The sequence below is a fragment of the Sorex araneus genome, chromosome 5 (assembly GCF_027595985.1).
Source record: "Sorex araneus isolate mSorAra2 chromosome 5, mSorAra2.pri, whole genome shotgun sequence".
NCBI classification, from domain to species: Eukaryota; Metazoa; Chordata; class Mammalia; order Eulipotyphla; family Soricidae; genus Sorex; species Sorex araneus.
In genome coordinates this window covers 170,914,574-170,938,713 of record NC_073306.1, presented here as the reverse complement: position 1 = coordinate 170,938,713, position 24,140 = coordinate 170,914,574, and the positions used below count along the sequence as shown (strand labels likewise).

At 50.5% G+C, this 24,140-nt stretch overlaps 1 protein-coding gene across 2 annotated transcripts in view; it reads right to left on the bottom strand.

Moving 5' to 3' along the window:
- Positions 1-21,626, bottom strand: part of TBC1D1 (TBC1 domain family member 1) — a 190,733-nt gene extending 169,107 nt beyond the window's left edge. For both annotated transcript variants that reach the window (XM_055140316.1, XM_055140317.1), the window contains exons 1-2: positions 21,355-21,626; positions 10,834-11,298 (exon numbers count right to left, since the gene is read on the bottom strand). In XM_055140316.1, the coding sequence (XP_054996291.1) occupies positions 10,834-11,244 (411 nt within the window). In that variant the 5' untranslated portion in view covers positions 11,245-11,298; positions 21,355-21,626. The remainder of the gene's footprint in view (positions 1-10,833; positions 11,299-21,354) is intronic.
- Positions 21,627-24,140: the final 2,514 nt, after the last annotated feature.

The window sequence follows — 24,140 nt, the reverse complement described above, 5'->3', positions numbered from 1 at the left end:
TGTGTGGATATTTGTAGATTTATGCTTGAGGCAGATAGAATCTATCTATCTATCTATCTATCTATCTATCTATCTATCTATCTATCTATATATCTATTTTTTGAATGGCCAAATTCAAAGTCTTCAGTGAAAAATGCAAAGTAATATACAGTGTAAGGTAGTGAAAACAAACAAAAAGGATGACTTTTTCAAAATCCCCTGAGCCTTGAGCCACATTTCCAAAACCTTCAGATTTCCTTTTTCAAAGTCGGAGCTAAATGCTGCGATTCATCTTGTGTCAACCCCAACCTTCCAACAAATACCGCAGAGTTCACGCAGTCTGGGCCAGTCTTTTTATAGATGAAAAGAATCCCTGCCCAGCCTTGCACGCGGTGATCGCATGCGCTCAGCATGATAGCTGGTCAGGGCTGAGGGGCTGACCTGGACTGTTCGTGCCCTGGCACACAGAGCCACGAGCTGGACCCCAAAGGCCGCCCCCACAGAGCCAGACTGAACGGGATTCGGAATCCAAATCTGCCATAACTTCTACAATAAAGCCTCCTGCTAACCATTCCCGGAACAGAGACGAACTGAGAAGTGACGAAGACCAAATGCTGAAAAGGCCACGGGTGGGGATATCTGAGAAAGAAGGCTGTGGCCTCAAAGTCGAGCTCAGTTATCATCTCACTCTTCACTCCAGCAAAGTCATGAGTTGGCAAATGCAAAGTCAAGCTGGAGACGCTCCGGAAACCAGGTTCTACTGAAAATCTTGTGCATGTTTTAAGTCATTATCTTGAAATTGCAAGGGGAGTTGCTAAGACAAATTAGGAATGGGTAAAAACCCACCAAACAAAGCTGTGATCAGAAATGGCATTCCAAAAATGTTATTTATTTAAATCATAAAACTCAGCCCCCAAATGCTGACTTTGACTACAGGGGGTCTGAAGTACTAGTCCTGCTAATCATAGGAAGACCATTTTATCATTTTTAATTTTATTTATCTACTTAATTTTAATAACCGTGAGCGACACAGTTACAAAGATGTTCGTGATTGGATTTTGGTCATACAACATTCCAACACCGGTCCCTTCACCAGTGGACATTTCCCACGACCAATGTCCTTAGTTTCCCTCCTGACACCCTTTCTAGCATTCTAGCATGCCTGCCTTATTGTAGATACTTTTCTTCTCTCTGTCTCTCTCTGTCTCTCTGTCTCTCTCTCTCTGTCTCTTTCCTTTAGGGCATTATGGTTTGCAATACAGGTACTGACAGATTATCATGTATAAACCTTTACCTCCTTTAAGCATTTAGTTCTTGTCCAGAGCGATCATTTCCAACCATCATTGTTATACTGGTCCCTTCTCTGTCCTAAATGCCATCCCCTAGACCTGGACCAGTCTCCTGGCCCTCGTTTCTACTGTCCTCAGTTATTAGCTAAGACCACTTTAGACCATATTTCTGTTTCCTGCAAAAGGTTACCAAATCCAGAGGCCGAGTTGAATAATTCTGAATCAGTTACTGAGAAAGATTATGTCCACACCGGGCTCAGGGAAGAACCCACCGGCTCTTTACTGGAAATGTCGAAAGGAAACATCAATTGCTCCCAAGTCTACAAATAGCTAAGTAGTCTTAAAATTGGCAGGAAGGAAGTCCACAGGGTCTTGTCTCGGATATATGTCACCTTCAAGATATGCAGTTTGGTTGCCAAAAATCACAGGAAAGGAAAAGTCAGTGTCACAGAAGACAGTGACATTCTCTCAAAACCACTTTCCTCAGCAATGGAGTCACGCTGACCCTGTTCCGTGGGCAGACCTGGTTCTAAATCTCTCCTTCCCATTTCCCAGCTCCTCCAAATCCCCCAGTCTCCAGGCTCACCTCCATTTCACCCTGTTTGTCTCCTTCTCGTCCCTTCCTCCTCACTGCTAAGGTTTTAGCAACGTCTATGGAGATCAATTTAGCCTCTCTCCCAGCCAGAAGTAATACTGCTTCTTTGAGAAGGCAAGCAACTAGGTTCTAGCAACTTTCTCTAAGAATGAAGAAGAAAAACCTGATTACCCTCACATTCAAGACACCTGTCCTCGGGGCTGGAGTGATAGCACAGCGGGTAGGGCGTTTGCCTTGCACACGGCCAACCCGGGTTCAAATCCCAGCATCCCATATGCTCCCCTGAGCACCGCCAGGAGTAATTCCTGAGTGCAGAGCCAGGAATAACCCCTGTGTATCGCTGGGTGTGACCCAAAAAGCTAAAAAAAAAAAAAAAAAGGACACCTGTCCTGGGGCTGGAGCGATAGCACAGCACGCGGTTGACCCGGGTTCGATTCCCAGCATCCCATGTGGTCCCCCGAGCACTGCCAGAAGTAATTCCTGAGTGCATGAGCCAGGAGTAACCCTTGAGCATTGCTGGGTGTGACCCAAAAAGTAGCACTATAGCACTGTCTTCCCGTTGTTTGTCAATTTGCTCGAGCAGGCACCAGTTAACATCTCTATTGTGAGACTTCTTGTTACTGTTTTTGGCATATCGAATACCCGCCTTCACGGCAGAGCCTGGCAAGCGACCCAAATAGTTAAAAAAAAAAAAGACACCTGTCCATTTTATGAGTCACCCGTGCTGCATCCAGCCTGGACACAAAATCCAGATTATTCAAATCTAACTAGCGTTAGGAGCAATGTTTGAGAACCAGGCTATATTTTCCTCATGATATGCAAAGTCAGATATTAAACAGGGCAGAGAGATAGTACAAATAGTTAAAGTGGGGGGCTGAAGTGATAGCACAGCAGGTAGGGAGTTTGCCTTGCACGCGGCCAACCTGGGTTTGAATCCCAGCATCCCATGTGGTACCCTGAGCACAGCCAGGAGTAATTCCTGAGTGCGGAGCCAGGAGTAACCCCTGTGCATCACCAGGTGTGACCCAAAAAGCAAAAAAGAAAAAAAAAGCGTTAAAGTGGTTTACTTTTATTACTTGTAATAATTTGTTTTAGATTTATCTAATAGATCAAATTTAGACACTATTAACTAACTAATGCTATCTTATATAACAGAAACTTATAAATGCCAATTATTCAAGTATGATCTGGTCATAAACCAGAAGGTTGTCTATAGTGTATACATCCAATACTGGTCCTGGGATGAGGAATTTGGAAAAAATGATGGACTAGATTTGCTAGTTCTTTGTTACAACTTTTGAAGTACTGCTTTATGCATCACCTATTTTTTTTTCATTTATTTTGTTTTTTAGTGCCACTCAATGAGGCTCAGGGCTTACTCTTGGCACTATTCTCAGGGATCATTCCTGGCAGTGCTCAAGGGATCAATATGCTGCCAGAGATTGAACACAGTTTGGCTACATCAAGGCAATCACCTTACTTGCTATATTAGTCTTACACCTTACTTGCTATACTAATCACTAACTTTCTCTCTGGCCTTGTATGACCTATTAAAGTCATGTAAATGTGGTTCAAGTAAAAATAACATAATTTCATAAATAATGCGTATATATATATTTAAAACATGAAAAAAAAGAGTTAAAGTGGATGCCAATTTGATCACTGGCAATGCATATGGTCCCCCAATCAACACCAGGGGTTACTCTTGGGTATAACCCAGGAACAGAAGCTAAGCACCACTGGATTTCTGTGGCCCAAGAGCATCCACCTACATAGGGAAAAAAATAACCAAAACAGAACAGGGACACTTAGAGCAAAAAATACAACTATGGGGGCTGGAGCGATAGCACAGCGGGTAGGGCGTTTGCCTTGCACGCGGCCGACCCGGGTTCTAATCCCAGCATCCCATATGGTCCCCTGAGCACCGCCAGGGGTAATTCCTGAGTGAAGAGCCAGGAGTAACCCCTGTGCATTGCCGGGTGTGACCCAAAAACCAAAAAAAAAAAAATACAACCATGTTTTGTATTTTTCATCTTGACACCCTGGATTGAAACTCACTTTCTAATCCCTTGGCTATACAGCTACCTATATGTCTCCATTTATTCCCATCACAAATAATCCATACTATTCCCCATTAAAACTCCCTTCTTTCCTCTTATAGCATTTGGCAAGCAGAGGGTCAGAAGCCCCGCCCAATATTTCCACTACCTGCCATTCAACGCTAGAAAATCTCTTCCAAGGAAGCAGAACAATTTTACTCCACTGAAGAAAAAAAAGATAAATATTTAAACACTCCTAGGATTGAGTTAAGCCATTCTCAAGTGAGTGGCAAATCAGATGCTCATCTGAGGACGGCCTGGAGAAGAGAAGACTGAGATTATTTCCTTATACTCTTTCTAGAGCTGACTTCTTATGAAGCTGATTTCTTATGAATATCTAGTCAGAGCACCAGACTCCCATCTATTTTAGGGTGAACCCAACACCAATCTACATGGCCTCACGTTACTGTGTTAGAGTATGTTCTAAGGGATGTTCTTGGATATTATGAGAAAACATGACCTGGTATGTAAGAAGTCTGGGGATCGACAGGTTCATGGGAATCCGTGACTGAGATCTCCAAGCCCGCTTGGATGGGGACTGGGCCTCCTCCCCCCAGCTCCCCAGTTTTCCAGTAGCTTGTCGGTCATACCCACAAACATTTGCATTCCTGAAAACTATTCTTATTAAGATAAATTAATAATTCAAAAAATAATACGGAACACCTGGTAGCACTTGAGGGCTGTGTGGTGCCCAGGACTGAACCTGGGTTGGGAGCAGGCACACACATACACGCTAACCACTATGCCCTCTCCCTGCCCGCCCCCCAGCCCCAGTCCTGGTTGTATCTCAGTTACCAGAGAGAAAGGAAAGGGAAGTGTGGAGGGGGTAGACAGGGTTGAGTTCAACAGTGCAATGGCCCCAGAACTTTGATGACAGGTGGGCAAAGGGCATGCACCTATCAGGGTGTGAAGGGATCCTCCCGAAATGAACCAATGACAACTCAACGCAATTAGAATGAAAAAGCAAAGTGCTCTGTAGAACAGGCCAAAATATGAAATCAAGTTGTATTTGTTTAGAGTTGCCAGGGATGGGACCCAGGACCTCACACATTCGAGGTCAGTCCTCCCTCCCCAACCCTCTAGAATCTTTTCTCGAAAAACAGCATGATTTACTGGGAGCAGATTGCAGGCTAATTTCAAATCTCAGGTGAAAAAGAAGAGGGAAACCAAGACAGATGTCTTCAGCAGGGTGGAGAGTGGCCAAGATCCCGGCCATCCTTGCACAACATTTTATAAACTGGACACTTAGCAGCATCAATAAACAGATTCTGGTGGTTGGGGAGATTCCAGGACAAAAAGGAAAAGATGAACAGTCTGTTCTCCACGGCCACGCTGTGTAAGGACTAGGTTTCTGTAGGGAGCGCTTGGCTTCCCAGAGTCTTCCAGAGCTTATGCTTCCCACTCTTTCCCCGAATCGTGGACAGCCTCTAAGACAGACCTCTGGCAGGTCTGTCAGCTTCCTGACAAGAGTAGAGATTTATAGCTGCATTTGGGCACTGGGGCTTCCAGTCTTGCTGAAAGCTGAGTGTCGGTCTTACTCCATATTCTAAGACGCCCCGGTAGAAATAGGAATCGGTCCTTCAGTGATTTTTTTGGCTGGTATGCAACTTTTACAAGCACCGATTGTCAGCACCCTGAGTCATAAGCGGCTGTGCTCCTGCTCGTTTTATATAAGAGAAATCTGGAATCTGTATGCCCCAGCCAGGCAGACTGGGAAAGAAATGGTGACCCAAATTGGCCACAATTCCAGCTTCCTAAACTGTTGTTTATGTTTCTTTCCCTGGCACTGTTTCTCAGCAGAGAATGAGACACTCTAGGAGCATATTAATGCAGGTCATTTTCTCTGGTCTGTGTGTCACATCTGCTCAGTGGAGCAATTCTCTGGCCTCTTCCAAACAGTTGGGCTCAGCATCAACTGCATTTGCCAGAGGAGACATGCGCATTTACATGGGTCAGAAGACATGGGGTCAGAAGTTGAGAACTACTGTTGAAGAAGAAACCCCAAATCAGCATATAAATTCACTTACCAGGGAATGTCTAGGAAGAAGACAAAGAATCACATGAAAGTTGCCCGAGCACCCCGGATGCCTCCAAACACCACATCCTCAAGACCCAATATCAAATCTCCTGGCCCTCTTGGTAGAGTGTTGCTAGAAGCATGCCTTAGGACCTTTGTCCAACTCCCCCCACCAAGAGAAAAAGAATTCAGCTAGTCTCTCACCCCCAAGAAACCCGACCTATAAATTCCTCAGAGCCAGTTCAACAACTTTCCTAAAATATGGCATCTCAAATATTACTCAGTCTAAAAATTCTTCAGGGCAAGACAACTGAGCCTTGTTGGCGGCAGCCCTTCCCCAGCAAGTTGGTGGGGAACTAACTCAATCCGACCACCCTGTCTGGTGTACGGCCTTCCTGGGTTGGCAGGCCTGCGCATCTCCACCAGCTCAGTGGGGCCTTGGGCAATGACCTCCACCGGGCACCTGCCACTTGGAGGACTGTGTGCAAATCTTTAGACCCATGTGCAGCAGGTCCTAGTTAGGCATGTACAGAACAGTGGGCCGCGCACAGCTCCTGGGTGCCCTGCTTTCCCACATGGACAAAGGAACGATCAGAGGGAATGGGTGTTCTCGAATTCCACGCACACATGCTTAGAGCCCCAACCAGGCTCTCTTTGGATACCCAGCTAAGACACGCTGTTCTGTGCGATCTGCCTTGTGCACAAGTTTGCAATAGACACTGCCTAAATCTCTCCCCAGTCTCCTGTCAATTTCTACTTATGCTGAGAGCCAAAATAACCCAGCACACTGGACTGTACACAGAATCACAAGTTATTCTGAGGGTCCAGAGCGGTAGTACAGCAGGTAGGACACTTGCTTTGCACAGTTGACCTGGGTTTGACTCCCCGCACCACATATGGTCCCCTGAGCCCACCAGGAGTGATCCCTGAGCACAGAGCCAGGAGTAAGCTCTGAGCACTGTTGAGTGTGGTCCAAAACCAAACAACAAAACAAACCAAAAGATGTTATTTTTGTTGTGCTTTGCCAAATCACTAGTACAATTTTTTTTGGGGGGAGGGGTCAGGAGGAGTGTCCGTTCCCAAGCAGTGGTCAGGTGCCCTGGGGCCACACTTGGCCATGTTTGGCTCAGCACTGCTCAGGTCCAGCAGTCCTGGGGCCCACCAGAGCAAACCCAGCGGTACCTGGGGGACGAGGAGAACTCCAAGGGTCTCCCCATGCTAAACACATGCTCCAGCCCTTCGAACCATCTCCCCGGCTCTAGGAGGCCCAAGGAAACTTTCTTCCATGAAAACTGGCTTATGGTCATTTATGCTTAGTAAGTTTCAGGTGCCATTCTAGCTCCTTTGGTCTTCTCAGCTATGGCCTAGGAGCTGGGCTGAAATAATCCACCGTTTTCAGATGAACAAGCTCAGTGTCGCCTGAGGTCGCCCAGATGGCAGAGACAGGACAGGAGGCTGGTCCCTCTGATGGAGAGGCTGCCTTTTGTGTTTGTTTGGGGGCCACGCCCAGCTATGCTCCGGGCTCATTCCAGCTCTGTGCTCAGGGATGTCTCCTGGTGGGCTTAAGCCAGGGATTGAACCCCGATCAGCCACTTGCAAGGCAAGTGCCCCCTGCCATACTCACTCCGGCCCACTGTGTCCCTTTGAGATATATGGATACTAACAAAAAATCCTTTACAATACAGAGAAATGCAAGTTTATGGGTGGTAAAGGCCAGAGTAGCCTTTATTTCAAAAAGCCTCCCCACAAACCATTCTCTGTCTTCTCTCATGCCCCAGACTGAGATCACACTGAGATCACTTGGCTTTTACCTCTCCATGTTTCTGCCTTTCTTCCAGCCTCTACTGATAGCTTCCAGCCAGCACCTGGAGCAGCCATCAAGGAGTGATGAGTAAAAGAACCAGGAAGTGAGCAGACAAAAGCGAATCTCCACTTAGTCACCAAATCCACTTAGTCACCGAGCAAGCTCATTTCCACACGAGACTCCCACATGCTGGAGTGTAGAAAGACACCCCAGTGGGAGCCAGGGAGAAGACATAAGCAGTGCTGTCTCTCTGTCCTGACACTTGCCCCGTGGCTTGTCGCCGGTGTCCTCACTCAGGGCCCGTAGGAGACAGGCACACAAGCAAGTCAGGCACTAGGGTCCAGCAGGGCCCCTGCTTCATCCTGGGGGCGTCAGGGGGCTTCACCCGCCTGCATACTTTCTGGGGTGACACAACTGTTGATTACATGGAACTTATTAAAAATTACACACACATACACACACATATACATACGTATTGTTGTTTATTTCAGTTTTTAGGTCACACCTAGCTGTTCTCAAGGCTTACTCCTAGCCCAGTGCTCAGGGATCCTTCCTGGCAGACTTAGGGAACCATATGGGGTGTCAGGGATAGACTCCAAGTCAGTTGCAAGCAAGGCAAGTGCTCTACCCACTGTAGTATCACTTTAACCCCCAGAGTTTCATTTTAATTTTTTAATTATAATATTATTTTTGTCACTGTCACTGTCATCCCATTGCTCATCAATTTGCTTGAGCGGGCACCAGTAACATCTCCATTGTGAGACTTGTTGTTACTGTTTTTGGCATATCGGATACGCCATGGGTAGCTTGCCAGGCTCTGCCATGCGGCAGGATACTCTTGGTAGCTTGCCAGGCTCTCCGAGAGGGACGGAAGAATAGAGCCCGGGTTAGCCGCGTGCAAGGCAAATGCCCTATGCACTGTGCTATCGCTCCAGCCCGATTAATGGGTAGTACTTGTATTTTAATTTTTCTGGTAATAAAATAATATTATTTTTGAAATAATAAAATGCCTTCTTTTGTGGGGGCAGAGGGACATTGGGGCTATAGCTGGTGGTGCGCAGGGGCTATTCCTGGCTCTGTGCTCGGGAGTGACCTCTGACAGTGCTTGGGGAACCATATGCAGAACTGGGGATTCGAACCAAGGTTGGCCGCATATAAGGTTAGTGACTTCACCAAGCTGCTGTGCTCTCTCTCCACCCCATGAGCCCTGTTGCTTCTTAAATTACGTGCCACGATCCCACACAGGATCAAGGAACTGAAAGTGGGTGGGCATTAAACGTGGGGACAACAGTAAAAAGTTTCTGAAGGTTCAACGACCAAAAATTCATTAAAAATCACAAGTGCCTGAAGCCGGGAGTGTTTCTGGCAGTATCTAGCCCTGTTGCACTTCATGGGCCAAATGGGATCACGAGTGAAAAAAAATAAAAGACAGGTGGCTTTAAGTGAGCTCTGCACAGGACTGCAAAAATCACTACCAAAAACACGTACAAAGACACAGGGAAAGAGAGGAACTAGTGAGATTTTTACCACGGTTCATATATTTTTTTCTCAGCCCCATCATGAAAAAAACAGTTACAGATCTGACATAAAACTGGCCCATTACAAATTTTTTTTGCTTTTGCTTTTTGGGTCACACCCGGCGATGCACAGAGTTCACTCCTGGCTCTGCACTCAGGAATCACTCTTGGCAGTGCTTGGGGGACCATATGAGATGCTGGGAATCGAACCCGGGTCGGCCGCATGTAAGGCAAATGCCCTACCTGCTATGCTTTCGCTCCAGCCTCCTATTTTTTAAATAAAAACAAACAGAAAGTACCAAACTTTCTATTTCACTGACCTCAGAACCTGTGGGGCGAGCTCATTGGCTCTGCACACCTGCCTCTCAAGCCCGAGGCCGTGAGTTCGATCCCTGGCACCCCCACGTGCCGTGAGCTCCGCCCTCACAACTCCACTTTTTTTTAGATCCCCCGTTGCATACAATTTCCAGTCACACTGAGCCAAGATGTGTGTGTGTGCCAGGGCCACAACCAAGGGCCACGAACCCTAGTGGAGCATCACAACTAAAGGAGACATGTGAGTGCCATGGCCGGGAGCTCACCTGGGTGAGCACATATGCAAGTGCCATGACCAGAAGAACCAGGCCCCTAGACCCCTGGTGGGGACCATCGTTAAGGGTGTGAGCACCACATACTAGGGTGGGATGCCCCGCCCCAACACAGGGAGCAACTGCACCGCCGTCAGGCCTGTGTGAGCCCCCGGGTTGGTGATGGGCTGCCCCCATCTAAGTACGTACTGCCCACGTGCCATCCCTATTGTGGTGGGAACCTGTCAGAAATGCGGGCCTGGGGGCCGGGAGGTAGCCCAGGGGCCGGGGTGCATGGCTCGCATGCATGTGCACTAGCCAGGTATAATCCCCGTCCCCACCTGAGCCCCCTGAGCATCACCCGCTGCAGCTCAGTTCATCCCACACCTCCTGTTTCCTTTCCTTTTTTCTTTTTTTTTTTTTCTTTTTGGGTCACACCCGGCGATGCTCAGGGATCACTCCTGGCTTTGCACTCAGGAATCATTCCTGGCAGTGCTCGGGAGACCATATGGGATGCTGGGAATCGAATCTGGGTCTGCCGCATGCAAGGCAAACGCCCTACCTGCTGTGCTATCACCCCAGCCCCTCCTGTTTCCTTTTCACACCCTCCCCAGAAAACTCAGATATGCATTTCTCGGAGCTCCCCTCTTCCAGGAAATAACTCCAACAACTCAGTGCTCAATTCTAAGCTTAGACAGATTTCTCCGTTGAAGTTTTCGTTCAGAAACTCAAACGAAAACGTACCGCCTCTGCCTGAGCTATCTAATGGGTTCATTCCTGTTAGCGAACATTCTTCACAACTGTCAACTATTCCCAGTCCAAAGGCAGTAAGAGAACTCAGGCATCACGACCGCTCGTCTCTCCGTCATTCCAGTCCAGGGCAAATATAAGCCCAGGCGCCCTTCTCCAGCCAAGTAATCCAGGCCCTCCCTCGCTTCCTCTTGCAGGTCCTCCCAGCTCCACTTACTTTGGTCTGGTCGTCGGCCTTGAACACGTAGCAGATACTCTGCCTACCGGCCGCGTCGTCCTTAATCAGACAGGCGAAGTAGCTGGGGTCGTGACTGTTGTGAATCAGCTTGTGAATGTGCTGAGGCTTGCACTCGAAGATGCTGGAACAGAGAAGCGGGTCCCATTGCTGGCTCTTCCCGGGCTCGGGTTCACACTTCAGTCCCGAGGGGGCAACGGTAAGGCGGACTTGCTTGGCGGCAGGCTCCTTAGTGGAGAGGCTGAGTCCCCGCACCTCGGCCACCACCCAGGGCAGCATGGGCATGGTGGTGAGGGGGTGTACGGGCAGTGAGCCCACCAGCTGGAGGCCGAAGTCCACTGAGGCGTCGATGGGAAACGCATGTTTGCGCGCGGTGAATGTGATGGGTTCCATCCTGGAAACTCAGCCTGCGCACGGCAGGGCTCTCTCTGCTCCGGACGCAGGTTCCTGGGGGAGGAAAACAGATGCATTTGGATTTTTGTTTGTTTGCTTGCTTGCTGGGTCTCTGAGCCACGCCCAGCAGTGCTCAGGGCTTACTCCTAGCTCTGTGCTCAGGGATCACTCCTGGCGGGGCTCATGCCCAGGTCCACAGATATCTTACCTGCCGCACTATCTCTCCGGCCCCCTGCATTTGGATGTAATGAGCTGGTAGGGATAAAGACTTTCTAAGACATGACTTCATGAGAACTTAGAAGTCTGAAAGCCAAACACAGGCGGGGGTGGATGCAAGTTCCTAAAGAAAGCTTTCCCATAACTGCATTTCTACAAACCTGGAACTGCTGAGCTGTCACACTCAGGTGGCAAAGGCCCCCCTGGGACTCTCCTGTTGAGCATAAGCCTCTCGGAACCAATGAGGGCAGCGTGACTGGAAACATGAGCTCTGTCCTCATATGGCCGGGATCTTCTTTCACATACAGTTTAAGGGAATTTCTTTTGCTTTTTAGCTCTTGGGCCTCACCCAGCAGGGCTCAGGGGTTATTTTAGATGGTTTTCGGGGGTCGGGGAGGACCCATCCAGCATGCACTCCAGCTCTCTAAGCCATCTCTCCAGGCCTTAAAGAATTCCCTTAAAATAATCAACTCAGAGCTGGAGAGATAGTATAGGGGTAAGAGACGTGCCTTGCCTGCAGTTGATCCAAGTCTGATCCCCAGCATGCCACATAGACCCTGAGCACCATCAGGAGTGATCCCGGAACACAGAGCCAGGACTAAGCCTTGAGCATTGCTGGGTGAGGCATCCCCCCACTCAACCCCCCAGGAGATAATCCAATTCACAATGGGGCATGTTGACCCTCACTCCACAGGAAGATGGTTTCTATTCCCACAGCTGCTTGCTATTGAAAAGAAATACAGGTGGGCCAGAAAGAGAGTATAGAGGGTAGGATGCTCGCCTGGCACATGTCCAGCCCAGATTCAATCCCCAGCACCCCACATGTTCCCCCAGGCCCTGCCAAGAGTGATTACTGAGTAGAGTCAGGAGGAAGACCGAAGCACCATCGGAAGTGGCTTCTTCAACCCCCTCAAAAGAAAAATGGTGCTAGGAAGATGGTTCAGCAGGCTGGAGTACGTGTTAGGCAGGCAGGAGGATAGGTTCGAGCCCCAGCACTGCATATTACTTCTAGCACTGTCAGGAGAGAGTCCCAAGCACCAAGCCAGGTGTGGCCCCAAGCCCTTCCTCCCAAAATAATAATAGAGGTTCATACATTTAGATATAAACCCGCACTTTAGAGACACATGTATTTAGAAAGTATATTTAGAGGCATACTTTATAAAAGAGCATTCCCTATAAATAATAATCTCCCTTCGTCTCCTCTCCTCTCCTCTCCCCTCCCCTCCTCTCCTCTCCCCTCCCCTCCCCTCCCCTCCTCTCCTCTCCTCTCCCCTTTCTCTTCTCTCTTTCTCTCTCTCTGTATCCTACAGGTTTGAAAATGGCATTAAATATCTGATTCATTTTCCACTCCTGTAACTGAATCTGTTTCAAGATCTAACCGTTGACAGCTGCTAATCCCAAGACATGTTTAACGATGTACTAGAATTATTACAAAGGATATTCCCAAGATCTATCAACCAATGCAGATGAGTCTATAATTAACATGGTGGCAATAAGCAGAAGCAATGCAGATTTTTTTTTTCCCTGTGCTGGTAAGAGAACACATAAATAAAATGAAATCAAAGTTTAAAAAAATCAAACCATTTAGATATTTCAATACTTGGTAAATAATTAACCACCAAACCACATTTTTCTTTTCACTGATTAATCTATTTGAATTCATCAAGTTTTCATTTTTCAACCAGTGTGGAAAATTCTGAGATTTTCTGCAGAAATAATATTGGACCTTACTACTGTTTATAAATTTGGAGCGAGTAAGTTCTGCCTCTGACAGTCACAACTATTTATAAGTAATTCAGAATCTACTGAGAGAAGATCATGGAAACTTGGACAGAGGAGGCAAGTAACAGCTTGCATTATTTTCCAATAAAAAGCCCATGATGTGAGTGAGGTTTGTAGTAATAAAAAAAAATTCCATGGAACAAACAAACATTTCAAATAGTCCTAGTGAACCATTGGGTGGTGTTTTGCACCATCTCAATCTACATCATTTGCAGGAAACCTCAGAGCATCCTTTAAGCACCAGGAGACCCACCTTTCCCAAGAGACCTCTCATGTCCTGCCCCCAGAGTCAGAAATCCTGGGGGTTGTTATTCCACTGAGTGTCTAACACCTTCTTGTGGGTATGATCATCTGCATGGAAGCCTTATTTCTAACAAAGACCTTCTGTGTTTGACACAGTTCCTACCTACCACAGACCAGTCTGTGTTCAAACATAGCTACTCTTTTATTAGCAGTTGCAATAATTTTGCTAGTGAATCCAGCTGTGCTAAATACCCCTAGAAGCATGTTCATAGAATCCTACAATTTTCGTTTCTTGGGGGGCTACACTCCAGTGTGCTCAGGAGTGACCCCTGGTGGTGGTGTTCAGGAATTTGGAACTGGGGTCAGCTGCATGGAAGACAGGTGCCCTGTCTCCCATACACTCTCTGGCCCCTGAGTCCTGCTGTTTAGAGACAGAAAGGTCCTCTTGAAAGAACCACTGAGGGGCTGGAGCGATAGCACAGCGGGTAGGGCGTTTGCCTTGCATGCAGCCAACCCGGGTTCGATTCCCAGCATCCCATATGGTCCCCCAGCACCGCCAGGAGTAATTCCTGAGTGTAGAGCCAGGAGTAACCCCTGTGCATCGCTGGGTGTGACTCAAAAAAAAAAAAAAGAAAGAACCACCGAAACTCCATCCTGGAAAGTCAGGCTCCGCTTTGTGCCTCAGGGTCATGAGCTTATACCTAGTAAGAACAACAGGGCAGACCCCAAGGGCACGGACAATCATGCCCAGACAATCATGCCCAGACCACAGGTAACAGGGATGATTTAAGTCAACGGAACAAGATATGTGAGCCACTGTGATTCGCTTCTGTACCCTCCCCTGGCTTGCTCAAGACCGTGAGAATGCACCTGGCAGGGGGCAACCAGTGTAGAAAGGAGAGCATAGGGCTTAAAATTCTCTCCTGGATGGGGGGTGATTGAGGATCCAAGTCTCTTAGGCTTTCGAGCCCTCCCTGATGAATGCCTTATCTCAGCGCCCCCGGAGCTGAGTCCTGGTACGAGTGTGTTTTGGTGTGTGGACAAAACTTTGAAATATCTGTCCTGTCCCTGTGTGTCTCCGTCAGTGGCTGAGCTCAGGCTTGAGGCCCTTTAGTATTTGGACCAGGATCTCTGGCCACTGAACATTTGGAGGGGCCACCAAGAATCTCTGGGACCGGACACTTGAAGCCATTTAGAAATGCCCCCATATGAGGAAGCTGGATTCTGAAGAGATGAAGTGGCCTGTCTGAGTTTGGTGACAGATCAGAAATGACCCAAGTACCGAATGACCATCCAAGGCCCATCCAAGGGCGGCAAACAACCCGTCTCCTGGACCCACCTTTGAGTATGAGGTTGAAAAAAAGCCAGTTACTTCCCCAAATTTCAAGCATCTTCTCACCAGACAATAGAATATGATCATCCCCAACTTTTGCTCAATCTCTAAAATCAGGAGAATCTCATGATCGTCCTGGGCAATACCAAATGTCCCCGATTATGGGGGGACCCAATGCTGATCTCAGCCTCCCTTCCGGAATATAAATGGGGGTGGGGCACAGAACACAGCGTGAGGTTCGCTGGCTGGGTAGTGATGGTGCCACTCGAGAGACTGGCGTTCCACCCCCAGCTCACCCCAGGGAGGAGGACAGGGACTCGGTCCCCAGGAGCTGGAACATCACAGGGCCACCTTCTCGGGACACTGGTGGAGGGGAGTAGGGAGAGAGCAGGCAGGAATGAGGCTGGGGCAGGGGATTGTCACAGCTCTGAGCCAGGCTCCAGGTTAGCAGGCGGTGTGCAGCAGAACAAGCGGGGAGTCCCCGCTAGCCCCCCACGCGCCCTGAGAACCAATGCGTGGGAGCTGCTGCCGCCCTGAGAGGGGGCGCGTGGCAGAGCCACCACACAGCCACCATTGCATCTCACTGACTCATGCAGAAGGAACTGCAGCTCGGAGAGATGATGTGTCCACTTCCTGCAGGGAATCCCCTCCCAGTCAGGGCAGTGTGGCTGCCCCAGGGACGGTCCACAGCGCCCCTGGGATCCTGGGAGCCACCGGCTATTTCAGCCTCACACCGACATTCTGGGGCCAGGGTGTTTGCCCTTCACATCAGCAATCTCCAGCAGTGCGGGGGGTGGGACTTAACACTCCTAATGGTTTCCTTCCTGTATCAGTCAGAGCCGATACCAAACTCAATTTTAATTATTATTTTTTAAAATTTATTTTATTTTTATAAAATTGTTCACAAACTGGAGCGATAGCACAGCGGGTAGGGCGTTTGCCCTGCACACGGCCAACCTGGGTTTGATTCCTCCATCCCTCTCGGAGAGCCCGCAAGCTACTGAGAGTATCCCAGCCACATGGCAGAGCCTGGCAAGCTACCCGTGGCGTATTCTATATGCCAAAAGCAATAACAACAAGTCTCACAATGGAGACGTTACTGGTGCCCACTCGAGCAAATTGATGAACAATGGGGCGACAGTGCTACAGTGACAAAGTTTTTCACAATAATTTGTTATACTCCATATTCCAAGACCAAACCCACCAACATTATACCTTCCCACCACTATTATTTCAAATTTTCCCAACCACCACCCAAGCCTGTCTCAATAACAGGCCTTCAGTAATTTATTTTATATTGCTTATGACTCATTCTCTAATAATGGTCAAAAAAGGTTTTCTTTAGGAGAAAGCATGTGAAGGTTGTCACCCTGTAGCCATTGAGCCCATATAAGAGATTATTCACATGCTCTTACATGTTGAGTCTGAGTGCTAATATTTTGTTAATCCAGACTGGTTGCCTTCCACCTTACATCTCATCCAATGAGCACTACTCCTGTACATCAGTGGTGTAGCAAACTCAACTTTTAGAATGCCACTGTCCCTCTGATGCCGGGGATCTAGCACCTTTGTATCTCCTTTGCTGATTGCAAGCATTAGGGGGTGGAGTTGGGTCCTGACTGATCTTCAAGGGATGATGATAATCTCAGAGAAGTATGTTGCTTTATCGAGTGTGGTGAGGGCAAATCTGAATCCAGACCTGTCATGTGCAATCTCCCATTCGGTGCAACATTAAAACTATTTTTAGAATATTCTGACAATAGCTCAAGTCTAAAATATCTTTGGGGTTGATTAGATGGGTGCTTGACTTGCCCTTGGCCGTCCAACACTAATGTCAAAGGCATACTGGAAGGCCTGTGAAAATGAGGGCAAGCCAGGGGCACATGTCTTCAGTGTGTAAGGACCCACCTTGAGTCTCCAGCACTCATGGTCCACAAGCACCCCTGGGTGTCGCCCTGAAGGCCTCCCTCTGAACACCACCAGGTAGAGGTGACCCTGGCGGCCCGCAGCACTGAACCAAGTGCTCCTGAGCACAAGCCCGCAGAGAGTAAGTATAAGAGGAGCAACATAGGATTGGAATGATAGTACAGTGCGGAGAGCACTGGTCCTGCATGCAGCCCACCCGGGTTCCATCCCAGCCTCCCACATGGTGGTCTCCTGAGCACCCCCAGTAATTCCTGAGTGCAGAACCAGGAGTAACCTGAGCATCACCGGGTATGGTCAAAAGAGCAACAAAACAAAACAAAACAAAGAGGAGTAACAAAATAACAGAATATTAATAAATATGAGAGTAGCAACACCGAATGTTTAGCAAGTTCTATTGACCAGGCACCAAGAACTGTACATGTGTAAATTCATTAGCTTGAAAGCACCCATTGATAACAAATGTGTACCCTCTTTGGAAGTTCAGATTCATGGCCATAGAGATGTGCTTAAATACATACCCTGAGGAGGCCGGAGAGTCAGTACAGAGATAAGGCACTTGCCTCGCACACGGCTGGCCCAGTTCGATCCCTGGTATTACATGTGGTCCCCAGGAGTGAACTCTGAGTATATAGTCTGGAATAAGCCCTGGATGCTGCTGGATGTGGGCTCCAAACCAAAACAAACAAATCACTGTCACTGTCACTGTCATCCCGTTGCTCACTGTCATCGATTTTTTTTGGGGGGTCACACCCAGCAATGCTCAGGGGTTACTCCTGGCTTTGCACTCAGGAACCACTCCAGGCAGTGCTTGGGGGACCATATGGGATGCCGGGGATCGAACCCAGGTCAGCTGCATGCAAGGCAAACGCCCTACCCGCTGTGCTATAGCTCCAGCCCCCTCACTGTCATCGATTTGCTCGATCGGGTACCAGTAACGTCTCCATTGTGAGACTCATTGTTACTGTTTTTGCCATATCGAATACGCCACAGGGAGCCTGCCAGGCTCTGCCGTGTGGGCAGGATACTCTCAGTAGCTTGCCAGGCTCTCCAAGAAGGGCAGAGGAATCGAACCCGGGCTGGCAAATGCCCTGCTGCTGTGCTATCGCTCCAGCCCAAACCAAAATGAAAATAAGTACATACTAAAAAAAATTTTTTTTAAATACATACTATGAAATAATTCTCCTTTTAGGAGAAAAATTGTTGCTGCTTATCAGAAGGAAATAGGTTTAATTCAAGTAAAGGCCTCTTAGTTGCGTTGAAACATATTTTCTACCATCTGCATAGCCTCGCTAAAAGCGGATCTTCATCTTTATCTCTCAGAGCCCCAATATCATAAATCTTCCTCTAAACATTCAAAATCTGGAAAGGGCATATTACCTTTAGATCTAAGACTATGTCCACTGGACATCTCAGCTTGAACGTGTCAAAAAACTCGAAAATACACCTTTCATGTATTTTGTGATGCATCTGGCTAAAAAACATTCCTTATTGGGGCCAGAGCGATAGTACCGATAGTACAGTGGACAGGGTGCGTGTTTGCATGCGGCTGACCCGGGTTCTATCCCAGCACCATACATGGTTCCCCCAGCCTCGCTAGGAGTGATCCCTGAGTGCAGAGCTAGGAGTGAACCCTGAGCACAAATGTTATGCCCCCAAAAAGCAATAAACACAAACATTGCTCATTGTACCAGGTTTAAGGCTCTTGCCTGTTATGGGGCCGACCCAGTCGAGCTCTGGCACCACATAAAGTTCCACCACCCTGAGTACCACCAGAAGTAACCCCCTGAGCACAGAGCCAGGAGTAAACCCTGAGAACAGCGGGCTGTGCCCCCCAGCCCCATAAAAAAAAAGAATTCTTTGTTGGCACGCCTGCTGGAAAGGAGGAAATGAGAAGTCAGCCAAGGCAACGGTAAGGAGAGCAGAGCATGGAAACCCTCATTCCTATACCACCAGCTGGGGCAAACGCACACACCAGTCCTGAGAGCCCCGGGGGCGACTCACAGTTGGCAGAAGGGGGTGGCTCATTCCCTGGCGGTGCTGGAGTTGGAGGGGGGCGCATCACACAGTGCCAAGGATTGAACCTAGGACCTCCTGCAGCCCTCTGAGCCCTCTGCCAGGCCCTCAGTGACATGACAGATTCTCCTGCTCTAAGTACCAAGGAAAGAGAAGGGCTGGGAGGACTCATCAAGTACAGAACTAGCACAGGACGTAAACTTGAGAAGGGCAGCACAGTAAGCTGGGAGAAGGGCAGAGCCAGCTATGCCAAGTCTCCCACAGATACGCAGACAGAAGCCCCGCTGAGAGACAGGGTAGGTCTTCTGGGGAACCCAAGCGGGAAGACAAGCTGCGGGGAGCATGAAAGGATTGGGGGGGAGGGGGCGTTGGTAAGGCACAACCCAGCACATGTTCAAACCATGGGCGCTGTGCAACCGCCATCACTGGAGGTGCCCCCTCGGTCTCTCTGGCCCGAGGTAAACAGGGAGGTGGAGACTGCCCACCACTGGGCAATGGGGGCCGGGGTATTGCCTCCACGTGCTGGGGGGGTACAGAGACACCCTCCCCGCAGGTCACACAGGAGGAACAGCTGGCACCCAATGACGGCGCCCACCACAAATGTCTCCGGGAAAGAGAGAACTGCAGGGCATGGGGTACAGAGTGGTGAGGCTCAAGCCGATCTCTACCCCAAACATACAGAGGCGATCCCAGGATCCTCAGTAGGAAAGACAGTGAATGGTAGCAGAGTAGAAAGCCCGTGGCCAAACCTTACCCCCTCAGTGATAATCCGTTATGATGCCGTTGAATCCCCCTCCCCAGCCCGCCCTCCCTCCATCCCTCCCTCCGCCCTCCACACACATCCACATAGAGGCCCTTGTTCCTGATGACCGCCTGACGGTCTCATTTACTCCTCGAGCCGAGCCATCCCCTTGCAGATCTCCTTGGACTCAATTAATCGTCTGAGGACACACCATCTGTTTACACTTCAGAAAGATGCCCCTGAATCTTTTCACACGGTGCCCTTTAGCTCACAGCTGCGTCCACACGCTGCAGCTCGTGTTCTGCGAGTGCTCACCTGCGCTGCATCTGGAGAGAAAGCACTGCTTCCCCCCCCCTCCTTTTGGAAAAGACCCCAGGCCCAGATAACCTGGTGGAAATGTTCGACCCACCCCACCGGGGATCTGAGGCTGTGATGACGCGGCATTCCCAACCGCTGGCAGACACCTGTTCGCTAACGTGTCCCGAGTTTTCAGGGTGCCCAGGAAGGAGCTGGGCAGGAGGCACACCTCCTCCGCATTCAACTCCAGGAAAAGGGGGCCGCCCTCTCTGCTTTGGGGGTCCTTGCCTCAGAGGAATGGGAGAAAGGTGGACTCCCAGCCTCCTATAACAGCTCTGGGGTCATCTTTCCACTCCAGGAGCGAAGATATAGTCCAGCCGGGAGGGGGCTTCCATCCCCAGCACCTCATATGATACACACCCGCCCCTCCAGCCCCAGACCTGTCATGGTCCCTGAACGCAGACAGGAGCAAGCCTTGAACACTGCCGGGTGTGGCCCCCAGTCAAAACCCAGTGTTTACCCATTCCAGCCTCTGCCACATAGAGCGGGCTCCGGACCAATCAAACCACCAGGCAAGCAAGCAACCCCCAGCCCCAGGTGGCCGTTCTTCTCTCTCCCAGGGGGCTTCTCTAGGCCTATGCTTTCCGCTTACACATGAGCAGAAAGTTTAAAAGCTGACACTTGCGAAGTGAGCTGAATTTCGTGGGTGTGATCCATTCAAACCTGGTCACCTGCGAGTCCTCTCAAATCTCAAAGTGGGGTGAGGAAGGGGGGTGGAGAGAGAGAGAGAGAGAGAGAGAGAGAGAGAGAGAGAGAGAGAGAGAGAGAGAGAGAGAGAGAGAGAGAGAGAGCTGGGGGGATACTTAGCCATCCATCTAGGGCACGCTGAAATTAAAACGGTTTGCTGCAAAGAACAATCATCACTTTCCATTTCTCTTCCCTTTTAAAGCAAACTGCCAGGAGAGAAGCTATTGGAAATAAAAATTCCCGGAATGTCAAGAAAGCGTCCTATTCCTACTCCGGGTGGATTTCGGAGAAAATGACACTTGGCGAGAAAAGGAAGGAAAGCAGGCATGGTCAAGTGTGAGGGAGGGGGTCCCCTCGCCACCCCACCGGGCGATCCGGAAGCTGCTAGAAGCCGGCCCGGGTTTCAAAATGACTAGTACAGGATGTGCCGACAGACGGAGCGGCGGCGCGCGCGGCTGGGTGGGACTTGCCAAAGTTCCTGCTGCAAAGTCCCCTGAACTTTCGCAGGGTGCCAGGGGGTCAGGGGCCGCGCTGCCCCCGCCCCCAGCCGGGCCGCCCTCCCCGCCCGCCGGCCCCGGGAGAAGCGTGCAGGGAGGCGAGCGGGGCGCCGGGGAGCGGGGTGCCCGAGTGGGGAGGCGGCAGGGCAGGAGGGAAGCCGGGGGCAGCTTTTGTGTCCCGGGAGCGGGCGATCGCGGCCCCGAGACCCCCGCGGCGCGCCGCCCCCCGCCCCCCGCCCCCGCGCGCCCGCGCGCGGCACCCGAGGCGCCGGGGATGCGCGGGCTGGGGTCGCCGCCCCCGCCGAGGCTCCTACCTGCGCGCGCGGCGAGCTCGGGGCGCGGGGCCCGGCCGGCGGCGTCTGCGCGCGGCTCCGGTTTCCTCCTCGCGGGCCGGCGGGGCGCGGGGGAGGTGCGGAGGGCGGGCTCGGTCCCCGGGGCCCCCGCCGGCCTCGCTGCTGCAGTGCGGGGCCCCGCGGCCGCCCCATCCTTCGGCCCTCGGGGGCGGGGGCGGGGGGCGCGGCCCGCGGCCTGCTCGGAGCAGGTGGCGGCGCCGCTCCGGGGAGGGAGGACACCCTGCCAACGCGTCCCGCTTCCCTGGGGGCTGGCGCGGCGGGAGAATCAGGGAGGAGGGCGGGGGTCTCTGCCTGTTCAGCCCCTGGGAGCCCCTTTCTCACCGGCCTGGCGGGACGCCTGCGGGGGCGGGGGCTGTGCTCCCAGCTAAGGGCTGGCGCGCCCCCCGGGTCCGGGGTGGGAGAAGCACAGCAGGACACCGGGAGATGCAAGACTAGGATGGGGGTGGCGGGGTGCAAGCAACCCCTCTCCGATCCTGGTCCCGCCCAGTAATCGCCCTGGCAGGACCAGGACGGGGGAGGGAAGGTGGTCGTGAGAGGCAGAGGAGGGTGGAGGGAGAAGAGGAACGTGGTGAGGGGGTGAAGAGGCTGGAGAAACCCCAGTAGGAACCCCAGCAGCGTTTCAGTGATCCAGTCCGCCGGGCCCCTATTTTATTTTATTTTATTTTATTTTATTTTATTTTATTTTATTTTATTTTATTATTTGCTTTTGACGATGCACAGGGGCTCATGTACTCAGGAATTACTCCTGGCGGTGCGCGGGGGATCATATGGGATGCTGGGAATGGAACCGGATCAGTGGAGTGCAAGACCAACGCCCTACCCTCTGTGCTATTGCTCCAGCCCCTGGGCTCCTATTTTAGGGAGGCAGCTGAGATCCGGGTCGGGGCTGTAGAGTTGCTCTTGAACCCAAAGAGCAGTTGGGTTCAAGAGCAACAGTTTCACACCCGGTATGGCCTCAGCGAGCTGCTGAAGGTCTCCACTCTCACCTGTAAATTGGGACCAGTGCAGGGGGCTGGGAAGTAGGACAGCGGTGAGCAGGGTCCCGTGAGCAGGGTTCTCTTTCCGGCACCAGACGGCTGCCTGAGCATCTCCGGGCGTAGCTCTGGCAACCCGCAGCACTGCTGCGGTGACCTCGGGGTCCCCAACATGCAGGGCCCAAACCACCACATCCTGTATCTTCAGGTACTGGACCACTAGCCTGACCTCCATTAGGGATAGAAATAAGTAAGTGCTGGGGGGCAGAGGAGGACACACCGTCAGGGGCATTGTAGGGGGTCACCCAGTGTGCACTTTCCAGGATCACAGTGAGGCTGGGCTGGGAACCCTCTCACAGTGCTTAACCCGGTGCAGGACCTCAACCAACAGCCCCAGCTTCGGCTTCTGCAGCTCAGGAGCCTGGAGGTGGTTCAAGGTGTCCCCCTGCTTGGCCACCCCATCCCTACCCAGAAACTGTGTTTTCCTAGGAGTGGACCCAGTTCTTGAGTCCTGTAGGGGGTTCATTTGTCTGGAGGCTCACACCCAGGGTGCTGGATTCAATCAGGACACAGCAGTTCTACATTTAAAATTGTCATACCATCCTGTGCCAGGCTGAACCCTGGAGGGGGGGGGCAGGTGAGTCCCACCACCGTAACAGGGCTCCCCTGGCAGGCAAAAACCTCCAGAACCCAATCACCACCTTGCTCACAGCACATCTCCACAGGCTCAGACGAGCCGCATCTGTGAATGAATCTGTTGAAAAACTCAGGTATTGTATTGCAAACCATAGGGAAGGCAGAAAAGGAAAGGAGAGAGCAAGAAGGAAAGGGCCTCCCATAGAGGGAGGTAGGTGGGGTGGAGGATGGGGCTTTGGGGGGTGATGGTAGGGGAACAGGGCACATTGGTAGTGGGAAATGTACTCTGGTGGAGAAATGGGTGCTGGATCTTTGTCTGACTGAAACCCAATTGTGAACAGCTTTGTAAAGGTCTATCTCACATACATCCAATTAAAATTTTCTTTCTTTTTAAAAAGTAATGTGGAGGGGCTGGAGCGATAGCACAGCGGGTTGGGCGTTTGCCTTACACGTGGCTGACCGGAGTTCGAATCCCAGCATCCCATATGGTCCCCTGAGCACCGCCAGGGGTAATTCCTGAGTGCAGAGCCAGGAGTGACCCCTGTGCACCGCCAGGTGTGACCCAAAAAGCAAAAAAAAAAAAAAAAAAAAAAACAGGTATTCGGGTTTTGTGACTGAAATTCCCCAGACTCTCATGGAGTTGGAAGGGGGCGATTTCCCCCATCCTCCTGTTCTTCCAGGAAGCTGGAAGTCACGCCTACAAACTGCCCCTAGTGCTATCCAAGCTTATTAACTGCCCATGATCCAGAGACTCACAAATAAATCTCAGAAGAGATCAACAAGCTGTAATGATGCCTCAAACCCCAAAGTCACCATCCAGTTTAAAATTTAACTCTAACTGTATCACCTTATTTAAAATTTTAGAGTTTCTGGAGTGTGCAACCATGACGTCTCCTACTCTACACTACTGATGTACCAGGACTAGTACACATTGGATAGGATGTTAGATAGAGGCAACCAATTTCAATTAAAAAATTATATATGTTAGGGGCTGGAGCAATAGCACAGCGGGTAGAGCGTTTGCCTTGCACGCAGCCAACCCAGGTTCGATTCCCAGCATCCCATATGGTCCCCTGAGCACCGCCAGGGTTAATTCCTGAGTGCAGAGCCAGGAGTGGCCCCTGTGCATCGTCGGGT